The sequence below is a fragment of the Labrus bergylta genome, chromosome 1 (genome assembly GCF_963930695.1).
Source record: "Labrus bergylta chromosome 1, fLabBer1.1, whole genome shotgun sequence".
In the NCBI taxonomy this organism is placed as follows: Eukaryota; Metazoa; Chordata; class Actinopteri; order Labriformes; family Labridae; genus Labrus; species Labrus bergylta.
This window is the reverse complement of record NC_089195.1, coordinates 36,537,473-36,550,274: the sequence shown is the minus strand read 5'-3', so window position 1 is coordinate 36,550,274 and position 12,802 is coordinate 36,537,473. Positions and strand designations below refer to the sequence as shown.

Sequence of the window (12,802 nt, the reverse complement as noted above, 5' to 3'; positions counted from 1 at the left end):
GTTCAGGGTCAGGTTGTTGGTTCTGCACCAGTCAACCAGATGTTTCACCTCCTCTCTGTAGTCCATGTCGTTGTTGTCACGGATGAGGCCCACTACTGTTGTGTCGTCTGCAAACTTCACGATGTGGTTAGTAGTGGACCTGGCGCAGCAGTCATGGGTCATCAGGGTGAACAGCAGCGGACTCAGGACGCAGCCCTGAGGGGAGCCGGTGCTCAGGGAGATGACACTGGAGGTGTTGTTGCCCACCCGCACAGACTGGGGTCTGTTTGTGAGGAAGTCAAGCAGCCAGTTACATAGGGGGGTGCTGAAACCAAGGGGGGCCAGTTTGCTCACCAGATGCTGCAGGATGATTGTATTGAACGCTGAGCTGAAGTCCAGAAACAACATCCGCACATGTGTGTCCTTCTCTTCCAGATGTTGTAAGCCCAGGTGGAGTGCAGAGGAGATGGCATCCTCTGTGGAGCGGTTTGGGCGGTAAGCAAACTGGTACGGGTCGAATGTGGGGGGAAGTCTGGAGACAATGTGGTCCTTTACCAGCCTCTCAAAGCACTTCATCATGATGGGGGTTAGTGCTACAGGGCGGTAATCATTGAGCGAGGAGATTGTGGATTTTTTAGGCACTGGTATGATTGTAGCAGTCTTTAAACATGATGGTACCACAGCCTGGATCAACGAGGTGTTGAAGATGTCTGTGAGAACCCCAGCCAGCTGGTCAGCACATTCCTTAAGCACCCGTCCCGGTATGTCGTCAGGGCCCGCTGCTTTCTGGGTGTTCACTCTCCTCAGGGTTCTCCGGACATCAGCTGCGTCCAGGCTGATTGGCTGCTCATCGGAGTGAGGAATAGATTTCCTCGCTGGAGTGGTGTTGAGTGCCTCAAACCTTGCAAAGTAGTTGTTGAGGTCGTTGAGGTCGTTGATGTTGTTGTCACAGGGGGGAGGAGTAGCTTTATAGTCTGTGATGACTTGGATGCCCTGCCACATTCGTCTGGTGTTCGTGGGGTCCTCGAAGAAGTCCTGCACTTTCTGACTGTGAGCACGCTTTGCAACCTTTATGGCACGGTTCAGGTTGGCTCTGGCTGTTTTTAGTGCCACCATGTCGCCAGATTTAAAAGCGTCGTTCCGGGCTTTCAGCATTGCACGTACCTTCACTAGTCATCCAGGGTTTCTCGTTGGCCCGTGTGGAGATGTTCTTGATCACACTAACATCCTCCATGCACTTCTGAATGTATGCAGACACAGACTCGGCATACTCCTCCACACACGTCTGGTGATTGTCCGTAGCAGCCGCCTTGAACATGTCCCAGTCCGTGCATTCAAAGCAGTCCTGTAATGCTTCCATAGCTCCCTCAGGCCAGGCCCTCACCTGCTTCACTGTGGGTTTTTTCTTGATCAGCAGGGGCTTGTATGCTGGAATTAGCATCACAGAGAGATGGTCTGAGGAGCCAAGGTGGGGGCGGGGTGCAGCCTTGAATGCCTTCTTGATGTTGCTGTAGGCCAGGTCCAGCATGCTCCCACCCCTGGTTGCAAAATCCACATATTGGTGGAAATGAGGAAAAACAGTTTTCATATTGGCCTGATTAAAGTCCCCTGCCACAATGAAAACTCCCTCTGGATGTGTAGATTGCAGTTCACTGATGGAGCGGTATAAAACATTCAGGGCTTCTCTGGTGTTTGCACTGGGAGGAATGTACACTGCTGTGAAGATCATAACAGTGAATTCCCGGGGTAAATAAAAAGGCCTGCATTTTATAGTCAGTAGTTCTACATCAGGAGAGCAGTGACTTGAGACTATCTCACCGTTGTTGCACCAGTTGTTGTTGGTGTATATGCAAACACCGCCGCCTCAGGATTTACCAGTGAGAGAGCTGCTCCTATCCGACCGAAATAATGTTAGCCCCTCTATGCTAACTGCCTCATCTGGAACGGATGGTTTCAGCCACGTTTCTGTGAGAAATATGACGCAGCAGTCTCTCATCTCCCGTTTTGCAGTTAAATCCAGCTTCAGGTAGTCCAGTTTGTTCTCCAGGGAGCGGACATTAGAAAGCATGATGGAAGGAAGCGGCGTTCTGTGCGGGTTAGCTTTTAGCTTGGTTGTTAGCCCCGCTCGGCATCCCCGTTTCTGCTTCCGGTCACACCGCTTCCGTCTCCTCCGCTGGCGGACACCGCTGGTACGAGGCTCCGCTGCTTCACAGGCCGCTGGATGTAGCCGGCGTAGTATTCCGAGGCTACGTAGAAGGTCCAGAGTAGTCGCATCTACCGGACTGAAACTGTTTGATTTACCTAAAACTAAAATTGCCTGGCGGTCGTATATTACTTTAGAGTAACTTCGCTGCAGGTTTACTGTGAAATTATCAGAACTGACTGGGTTATTTGCCATTATATTCCTGTTGCTATCATGAGCCACTGCAGCCGCAGCCGAGCAGGGCGCCGCCATCTTGGATCTTGGATCCAAGAACATAAACAATAACCTTTTTATCATTTATAAATGACTAAATTATGCCTTTAAAACAATTTTAAACGTTATGAATTTACATGAAATTACTGTTATTAGATTTTAATCATTTTTAACTAGATATTTAGTATTAATCAATAATTTGCATATTGGCTCTTACATTACCCGGCCCCTAATTGGTTAGGCAGGCGGACTAAACAATTACAAATTAAAACATTAAGAGCCAAATAAATCAAATGTCCATGAAATGTCCAATTTAAAGTTATTCCCTGTGCTTCTTCCTTTTTTTTTTTTTTTTTTCTCAAATCTTCTCGTTTGACGCCGCTTCTTCTAACAAGCACAGTTTGGTAACAGGTCTTTCCAAGAGGCTGGTCTTGGTTTTTATCTTCACCCTACGAACTGCTCCGCTGGAGTCGGGTAAGGTCTCTACCACTCTGCCCATCAGCCAGGAGTTGCGAGGTGATGAACTGTCCACCAACAACACAACATCTCCGACTATGAAGTTTCTTCGTAGTTTTGACCACCTCTGTCGTTCCTGGAGGAGTGGGAGGTACTCGCAGGTCCATCTGGTCCAAAACAAGTCTGCTAAATATTGGACTTGCTTCCAGCATTTTTGCTGAAAATGCCTGGAGGCATGATAGGTTGTGACTTCAACAACAACAAATGATTGAGTGTCAGAGGCTCAAGGTCATTCACGTCATCTGAGATACTTGTGAGTGGCCTGCCGTTGATGATGCTCTCAACCTCACACATTATTGTCTGAAAACAATCATCATTCACAGCTTGTTCTTTCAACAGAGAATTGAAGATTATTCGCACAGTTCGAATCTGTCTTTCCCAAATCCCGCCCTGGTGGGAAGCTGCTGGGCTGTTGAATATCCACTGTATCCCCTTTGGTTGCAAGAGCCTTTCAATTTTGTCATGATCAAAGAGTTGAATTGCTTCCCTCATCTCCCTTTCAGCACCGACAAAGTTTGTGCCGTTGTCAGAGCGCATGATGGTAACTTGACCTCTTCTAGACACAAAACGCTAAATTGCATTGATGCAGGAGTCGGTATCAAGGCTGTCTGCAACTCCGATGTGCACGGCTCTAAGGGTAAGGCAGGTGAACAATACGCCATATCTCTTGACTGTACTCCGGCCCCGCTTAACATCAAAAGGCCCGAAATAATCAACGCCGGTGTTCGTAAAGGGAGGTTTGTCAGGCAAAAGGCGATCTTCAGGCAAGTTCGCCATCTTTTGCTCTCCAACTCTTCCGCTGATCCTGCGACATACTGCACACTTGTTGATTATTGTTCGGACAGCAGAATTGGCTTGTGGGATCCAATACTTGCTTCTTAATTGTGCCATGACATAACTGCGTCCGTAGTGTCCTGTTCTTTGGTGTATGTCTCTCAAGATCAATGTGGCAGCTCTACAATGCTTAGAGAGTATCCCTGGATGCTTGGCATTCTCTGGCATGGCCGACTTGTTGAGTCTTCCGCCAACTCTCAATGTGCCATCTTGCAGAATCGGATCCAGTTTGAACAGCTGACTGTTTCGACTGACTTGTTTTCCTTTTTGCAGAGCTTTGATTTCTTCACTGTACTGCTGTCTTTGGCTGAACTGGATTATTGCGGATTCTGCAGTGTCCAAATCTTCTAAGGTAAGCGGTTTCTTTCCTTTTGTTGTTTTGTATTTTTCCATGTGCCTTTCTAACTTTGATCTTTGCTTTTCAGGGTCCTTTTCGGTTTGATTGACTGTTCTCGAGAACTCCTTTCTTTCATCTTTCAGTTGGCGCAAGGTTTCCTTCAGCTTTAGAATCCAGGCCACTGACCTTTTAAGTTTATGCCAGTCCGAGTAGTAGTTAATCAACTGGTTCATTGGTTCCACGTTATCTTCGATTTTGATGGTGTTGACTATAACCGGGTTCTTGACCTCTGGGTCATCTTAAAGGCTTTCCTTCCTTTGCACGGGTTGCTTGGGCCAATCATGTTCATTTTGCAACAGGAAGTTCGGTCCATTAATCCATGTTCCCTTTTGTATCAAACTCTTGGCCTTCAGACCCCTGCTGGCTTGATCTGCAGGATTTTCTGCTGATCCGACGTAGCTCCACTGAGATGGTTTGGTGGCTTCGCGGATCAGTGTAACTCTGTTCGCAACAAAAGTTTTGAATTGAGCTGTTTCATTGTCAATATACCTGAGTACGGTAGTGCTGTCTGTCCAGAAGATAGATGGTTGAAGTGGAACTTGAAGTTCTTGACGTAACATCTTGTCCATCTTCACTGCCATGACTGCCGCAGTCAATTCAAGCCGGGGTATTGTAACTTGCTTGAGTGGGACGACTCTTGATTTTCCCATCAGGAAAGAACAATGTTTCTTGCCTTGTTTGTTTTCTAGCAGCAGATAAGTCACAGTGCCATATGCGTACTCTGAGGCATCCGAGAAATGATGTAACTGCGCTGTGGCAGCGCATCCGAAGTCTGTGGGTTTTAAACATCTGCTCACGTGGAAGTCAGCAAGATCATGCAGAGTAATGTCTTCTTTCCATCTTTTCCACTCTTCAGCATGTTTTTCACCAATGTTCTCATCCCAACCATGCTGCTCCTTACAAAGCTCTTTCAGCAGAAGTTTGGCTGGCAGGATGACTGGAGCCAAAAAGCCGAGGGGGTCGTAGATAGAATTGACGATGGATAAAATGCCCCTCCTCGTCAACGGCCTGTCTTGCAGCTTCATGCTGTAAGTGAAGGTATCCGTTTCTGTATCCCACTGTATGCCAAGAGTCCTCTCGACTGGTAGAGCTTCATGGCTTAGATCCAAATCTTTTACTCCACTAGCTCTGTGTACTTCTGGAATGGACATCAACACCTTTCGGCTATGACTCATCCACTTCACCAGATTGAAACCTCCTCTGGCACACAAGGTACGGCGATCACTTGCCAATGTCACTGCATCGTCTTCTGTAGCTACGCTCTTCAAACAGTCGTCCACATAAAAGTTGCGCAGGACTGTTTGGACAGCTTCTGGGGAGGCAGTAGCTCTATGGTCCTCAGCGGTTCTTCGAAGGGCATACGAAGCAATGCTTGGCGATGAAGTGGCCCCAAATAGGTGCACTGCCATCCTAAATTCCTTCATTGGCCCATTCAAGTTGCCGTTGGGCCACCAAAGAAAGCGGAGGAGATCTGCGTCTTTTTCTGGCACCTTAACTTGATAAAACATTGACTCGATGTCTGCCATTATGGCTATTGACTCCTCACGAAATCTTAAGAGGACACCAACCAACGTATTGGTCAGGTCGGGTCCTTGTAGTAACTCACAGTTCAAAGACCGGCCCTGATACGAGGCTGTGCAGTCGAAGACCACTTGTAGTTTTCTTTTCTTAGGGTGATACACCCCATGGTGCGGTATGTAGAACACCCTGTTGTCGTCACGATTCAGCTGGTGTGCCGGAACTTGGACAGCATAGCCTTTGCTTATGATAGTATCCATGAACTCTTTGCACTCTTCAAAGAACTCAGGATTCTTCTTGAGCTTTCTGTGCAAACTGGCTATGCGCTGCTCCGCCACACAGCGGTTATTAGGCATCTGGAGCTTCACGTTCCTGAGCGGCAATCCAATGCTGTAATGTCCGTTTTCCAGCATTGCTGTTTTCTGCATAGACTGCATGAACTGTTTGTCTTCTTGCGACAACTCTTCTTTGTCGTCGTAGTTGCGCTCTGGGAAATCAGTGTTGTACTGTTGGACAAGTAACTTCTCAACTTCCATCACTGAGATCCTGTTCACTGAACACTGAGGCGGTTTGTTCTCTGTGTCCTCCAGTTCCTTTCTCATGGGACCATTCACGACCCATCCAATGGCCGTCTTAACAGCATAAGGGCCTCCATCTTGACTGTTAATGATGCGCCATGGCTCCATAGCCTTTGGACAGTTTGCTCCAATAAGTAGGCCTACATCTGCTTCTAATTCTGGCAAACGCACTTCGCTGAGATAAGGCCACTGTTGAATATCTGACTGCCTGGGTATATTTTCGGCGTGAACTGGTATGTTGCTGTGAGTGTACACTTTTGGTAGCTCAATATGTTTGGTGTCTTCCAGGCCGCACACTTCCAGGTCCGATATCACATAGCTATTTATTAGCTTCTGTTCTCCAGGTTTGTCTTGACTCATTGTGCTGAGAAGTAATTGTGTTGGTTTCCCTTTAGTGTTCAGTTTCTTTTGCAGGTCTCCTGTGCAGAACGTTGCTGTGCTTCCCAGGTCCATGAAGGCGTACGTTTCAACATACTTGTCGCTCTTTTTTGATTTAAGTGTACTATCGACAGCACACATTCAGCTTTTCCGGCCCCCGTTAGGCTACAAGACTCTTGCGTGACAGAAACTTGAGCACACGATAATTTGTTTCCGTGAGCACCTTCATTCTTCTCAGGTGAGACAGAATCTTCTCTTTTTTCCATGTGTAAAATGTCTGGATGACTTAACCCACATACTTTACACTCCATTCGTCTTTTGCAGAACTTGCTGAGATGGCCAGGGGTTAAGCAGCCAAAACACAAGCCATTTGACTTCAAGAAATCAACACGTTCTTTGTGTGGCTGATTTTTATATTTTGTTGCATGAAGTTAGAATGTGAAACTGCTGACAGTACAAACATGGCTTCTCAAAGGCAATCCTGGTTTTGCTTGAATTACCTGACATCACATATGTTTCTTGAGGTCTTTTATTTTGGAAAACGTTGGTAGCGAAACTGCTTCCACGGACCTCTCTCTTAGGAGGATGCCTTTCCTTTTGTTCGATCTTTCCAATTATGGTTGGGCGGCTGTCTGGTATAATACCAAACAGTGGATCGATCATTATTTTAGCTTGGCGGTCTATGTAGTTCACCAAATCAGCAAACTTTGCTCTTCTGCCTTTTCGCTGTTTGACATCGTAAGCTTCAGCACGCCAAAGTTCTTTCATTTTGAAGGGTAGTTTGGATACCACCTTCCGTAAGTTGGTAGGGTTGTCCATCTCTTCTAGAAATTCTATGTCTTCCATAGTGTTGCGACATCCAACCAAAAACATTGCATAAGCATTTAATGCCTTTCCATCATCAGATTTGATCTGCGGCCATTTCAGTGCTTTATCAATGTACACGCTGGCGATCTGTAGTTCATCCCCATAGTGATCATGAAGCAGTTGCTTCACTTTATAGTAGCCTTTGCTAGGTGGCATATGAGCACAGCTGCGAACTAGCTCTTGTAAACTGTTCCAAAAAGTACAATTTGTCCTGATCATTGTCTGTCTTTCGTTCTATTGAGTGCTCAAACGATCTAATGAAAGATTTGTATTGCAATGTGTCGCCCTTGAAGACAGTAATGTCCTTTGTTGGTAGCTGGGATTGCTTTTGTTGCTTTACCAGAAGCTCAGTGATAACATTCTGATTTTGCATCACTTTTAGCATCTCGTCACCTCTGTTGGCCTGAGCGTTGCTAATCTTGTTGAGCCACTTTTGGTACTTGAGAGTGCAACATTTGCAATTGAGCATGAAAGCCTGGATCAACTGGCTGAGGAAGCGATACACTGGTTTCTTCCTGCTTCATGCCCCCACCTCTTAGCTTTTGTACTAGTGCGTGACTACTGTAACCACGGCTACTGGAACCATCCTCTGATCTTTCATATTCTTTGAGCACTTTTAATTTTGCACTGCTTTCTGCTAATGCGGTTTCCAACTCAAGTTCTTCTTTTGCGCTTTTGATTCTGGCCATTTCAAACTCAAGCTGCTGCCTTTTCTTCTGTGCCGCAGCACGTTCAAGCAGAGCTGCATGTTCCACCTCTTGTCTAACACGTGTCGAGGACACCTGTGATATGGCTGTTCTGCGACTTACTTGAGATCCATATTGACGATTGTGTCCAACATTGCTGACACCTACTTGTGAAATACTGTCACTTGCTTTAACAGCATCTTGCGGGTCAATTTCCGCATCATCCTCTTTTTGAAAAGAGCGTTCATGCACAGCGGCGATCCATGTTTTAGTAGCTTTTATGAATTCTTTGATGGATGCCATTTTGGGTTCAAACCATTGTTCCTGATCAAATGTTTTTTCATCTTCAGACAAAAGGCTTGCAACTTCATTGTTGAGGCAACTAAACTTGTCTACAGCGAGTGAAAAATCATTTTCCATCACATCTTTAACACCTTGTAAACTCTGAGCATCACTCATCATTTTGTCCACTTCATTTCTTTTACTTGTGAGAGCTCCTAATTTTCTTCTTCTTAATGCTATATTTTTTTTGCAATTTCTCCTCTAAGGCTTTCTCTGTCAACCTGCGTGTCCGTCCTGAATCCATTGTATCCTCAAGACATCCAATCTCTTTTTCCTTTTCATCAATCATCTTAATATTGCAGAGTAAGGCTCTAGTTGAATGCAAAGGTTTAAAAGCACTTAACCTTTAAGGCACTTTTTCTTCATAAAACGAGTGCAAACAACTTCTTAAATAAGGCCGAAATCCACATTGACTGTTTCAAGGCTTAAAATACGAGCTGACACGGAGAATCTACAACTTGAATTATTTCCTGCAATCCTCCTTTAATTTCGGCACGGGCTTCAATTATCTTCCTGCGTCGGCTATACATCCTTCCATGGAAATGCACGAGGGTAGTATTTAGGTTTCACGTTACCTTTTCTTGGAGAGTACTTTAAAGGATAACCCGTTTCTGCTGGCTTCATTAGGTGAGCTCTCTTTTGTTATCTCCCCTTCTCCCGAGCGGACAGCTGCGCTCTCCCCGCGCCCGGGCACGTTCCAGCTTATTGATCCTTTAAGCTAGTTTTTTGACAAAATGTAGTGGCACTCCGTCTCTTTCTTCGTCCTCTGTACCACTTTTTGGAGTCAACTCACAGTATTTGCAACGCGAGCGAAAAGACAGGACAGCTTTCCTTCTTTTTAAAAGGTTTACTGAAAAAACTTCAAAATAAAATACAGATTTAACAAACGGTCTAACGCATGGTCAAAAAACTGTGTAGCTTCCATCAATATTGGACTCCAAACTGCTTACGTCACATCCGTCACAACTTTAACTACGCAGTGCTGTCATAACAAACATCCAAGAACATAAACAATAACCTTTTTATCATTTATAAATGACTAAATTATGCCTTTAAAACAATTTTAAACGTTATGAATTTACATGAAATTACTGTTATTAGATTTTAATCATTTTTAACTCGATATTTAGTATTAATCAATAATTTGCATATTGGCTCTTACACTCTTGTATAACATTTGTCGTTCTTGTGCATGAGTAACGTTAGCATCACGAATGGTTCCATTTGAGCATCTTTCCAATACACTTAATTATTCTGCTTTGTAGGCAAATTAATATTTCAACACATTCAGCCGTGAGTTGTGATCGCATTAAATACTCTACTCACCAAAATATATGTACGGCTTAGTGCTTTACAAAGACGAGCAGCTCTAAGTGACCAGGGCTGAGTCGTGTGCTCAGTCTATTCACAACAAGTCCAGCTGCAGAAAACACTCTCTCTGCTGACCACTTACATTTCTCCTCACTTTTCACAGCACCTCTTCTTCCTTTAGTAGTGATAACAGCAGTTTTTCTGAGTTGTAAATGTGACGGGCGCCCTCTTTTGGTATGAATTGGTATTACATGTGACCGCCGGTTAAACTGTAAACAGATCGTCAGTGAATACATTTCTAATCGGTTAAATTCTTAACGGCGATTAATCGATAGATGATTAATCATTAACATCCCGAGTTCAGAACAATGACCTTCTGTGTGTTTGTTGATGTGTTTATAACGGTTTTATACCTCATACATCGTGTTATCTGTCGATGTCACTCCTGATTCTGTAATTACCGTGGGAACTCCTTGGTCTGGTGACTCCAGCTGTCCGGCGGTGCTGCTCCGTGCTGCGCTCTGAGAACTCAGCCTGTGGGTGTTGACGGATGAGGGAGTGGACACACAAAGCACACGTATCTGGTGGACGTTCTGGGTCATACGTGTCAATCAGTACTTACTCAGACCTCGTCTTCAACAACAAGTTTATTTAGAAGTTTTTGTTTCAAAATCACATATTTACAGATTTCTTTGACTTTTTATCAACACTATCATACGTACAGCAGAACTCAGTCAAAGAGACACCAAAGACATTTCAGACAAATATAAACTTATTGAATTAATGTCTTCTACAGTCTTTTCCTCTCGATCTGAAGTTGGAAGTCAGTGAAGTTTAAAGGGTTAAAATAAACGTTATCACATAAATGATGCGTCTCAATGATGAGCTGAGTCAATCAAATCAGTTTGTGTGTTTACGAGGACAAACCTCTGAACTATAAAGTCAATCAACGAACACGATGATCTGATTCTGTCAAATATGTCAAATATAATAATAATAATAATTTATGCTTTATTGATCCCGCGAGGGGAAATTCGTTTTTACACTCTGTCTAGTTAACATGCTACACAAACATAGGCCGAAATACACACACATGCACAAACAGGATCCTGTGGACATGCACTAATGGAGAGGTCTCAGAGTGAGGGGGCTGCCCACAGTGGGCGCTCCTGAGCTGGTGGTGGGGGATGGTCACTGACAGGAGAGATGATCAGAGGTGCAGAGTTTTTACCTCCAGAATTCAGACTAGGACTGAAGCAAGGGAAGAGTTTCTCAGTGAAGGAGCAGTCTGTAAAGGAGTAGATCAGAGCTGCAGAGTCCACATCATAAAAGGAGACCAGACCCTCCTCATAATCCACAAACACCCCCACCTTCTCAGGACGACACTTCAGAGAGGGACGGACTGAAGGGCCAGTACAGGCTTTATATTCATTTCCATTTCTCAAACATATACTCCAGAAACCTTTCTCAGGACACGCTGTGATTAATCCCTTCCTGTTGATGGACTCTCTGACCACTCCTAAATCCCAATCAGTCTTTCCTTTAACCTGAACCTCAAAGTAAAATCTGCCTGAAGAGAAACTCTGCTTTCCTAAAACACAAACACAAGAAGAGAATCTCTCTGGGTTGTCTGGAAGATTCTTCGTCACATCACCATGATGAACTTGTTTCCCATCTTCAGACAGGATGAGATTAGGTTGTGCTGTATCAGGATCAAGAGTTACATCCACAGCATACTGCTGGACTCTCTTCAGCTCAGCTTGAACCAACTTCTTCATCTCTTCACTGAGAGTCTCCTCCAGCTGAGCCACAGCGTTCCTCACAGTCTCCTCATAAAGTGGTTGACAGACATTAACCTCTGTCCAGTCTTTGGTGGGTGGAGCAGAGTTAACAGACTGGACTCTCTGGATTAGATGGAGGTGGTCTTCAGAGCGTGAGAGCTGCTGCACCTCAGTGCTCCTCTTCATCAGCTCACAGATTTCCTGCTCCAGCTCTTTGATGAAAGCTTCGGCCTGTTTCTCTGTTGTTTTCAGCTTCTTTTCGATCGTGTCGATGAGCTCGGCCCGGCCTCTCTCAACAGACTTCTTCAGAGCGGTGAAGACTCGAACACCTTCTGCCATCTCTCTGTCTGCATCGTCCTTACTGAGGTCCACTGAGTGTTTGATCTCTTGAATCTTCAGTTGTCTTTTCTGGATCATCTGCTGAATTTCAGCCTCTGTCTCCTCCAGCTCTGCCTTCTTTTCTTCATATTCTTCTTTCAGAGGAACAAACTCGTGTGTCTTGTGGTCTAAAACAGAGCAGAGCATGCAGACACAGGTTTGATCGGTCTTACAGAACAGCTCCAGAGGTTTATCGTGCTTCGTACACATCCTGTCCTCCAGGTTCTCCACAGGGTCGATCAGCTGGTGTCTTTTCAGACGTGAAGCTGTCAGATGGGGCTCCAGGTGAGTCTCACAGTAGGAGACCAGACAGTCTAAGCAGGACTTCAGGGCCTTCAGTTTGGGTCCAGTGCAGACGTCACAGAGAACTTCTCCTGGTTTGGACTCTTGTAGCTCTGAGCTGCTGCTGCTGCTAGCTTCCTGCTGAGCTTTGTCTCTGAACTGACCAACCATCTCAGAGAGCAAAGTGTTGACGTGCAGCTCAGGTCTGGTGTTAAAAACCTTCTTACATATTGGACACCTGTACTGGTCGCTGGTGTTCCAGTGTTCAGTGATGCAGTTTTTGCAGACGTTGTGTCCACATGGTATGGTGACAGGATCATTGAACACATCCAGACAGATGGAGCAGAGAAACTGATCCTCAGACCGATGATAGTTTGCAGCAGCCATATCTACACAAAGTGAAAGAAAGAAAAATATTATATTAATTTACTCGCAGGTTTAGACAGCAGGTGATCTGCGTGATGACAATCCAGTCCAGCCCTGAGAGTAGGTGAGTAACAGGATATATAAACATTGCACAAAAAATCTGGAAATTTGTG

General features: G+C 45.1%; 1 protein-coding gene across 1 annotated transcript; it reads right to left on the bottom strand.

Moving 5' to 3' along the window:
- Nucleotides 1–10,451: 10,451 nt before the first annotated feature.
- LOC136180499 (E3 ubiquitin-protein ligase TRIM39-like) lies at nt 10,452–12,656 on the bottom strand. The gene has a single exon (XM_065960476.1). It carries the CDS (start codon nt 12,648–12,650, stop codon nt 10,959–10,961), a length of 1,692 nt encoding a protein of 563 aa, XP_065816548.1. The 5' UTR covers nt 12,651–12,656; the 3' UTR covers nt 10,452–10,958.
- Nucleotides 12,657–12,802: the final 146 nt, after the last annotated feature.

Coding starts and splice junctions, on each gene's coding strand:
- LOC136180499 (XM_065960476.1), bottom strand. CDS start 12,650: ATGGCTGCTGCAAACTATCATCGGTCTGAGGATCAGTTTCTCTGCTCC.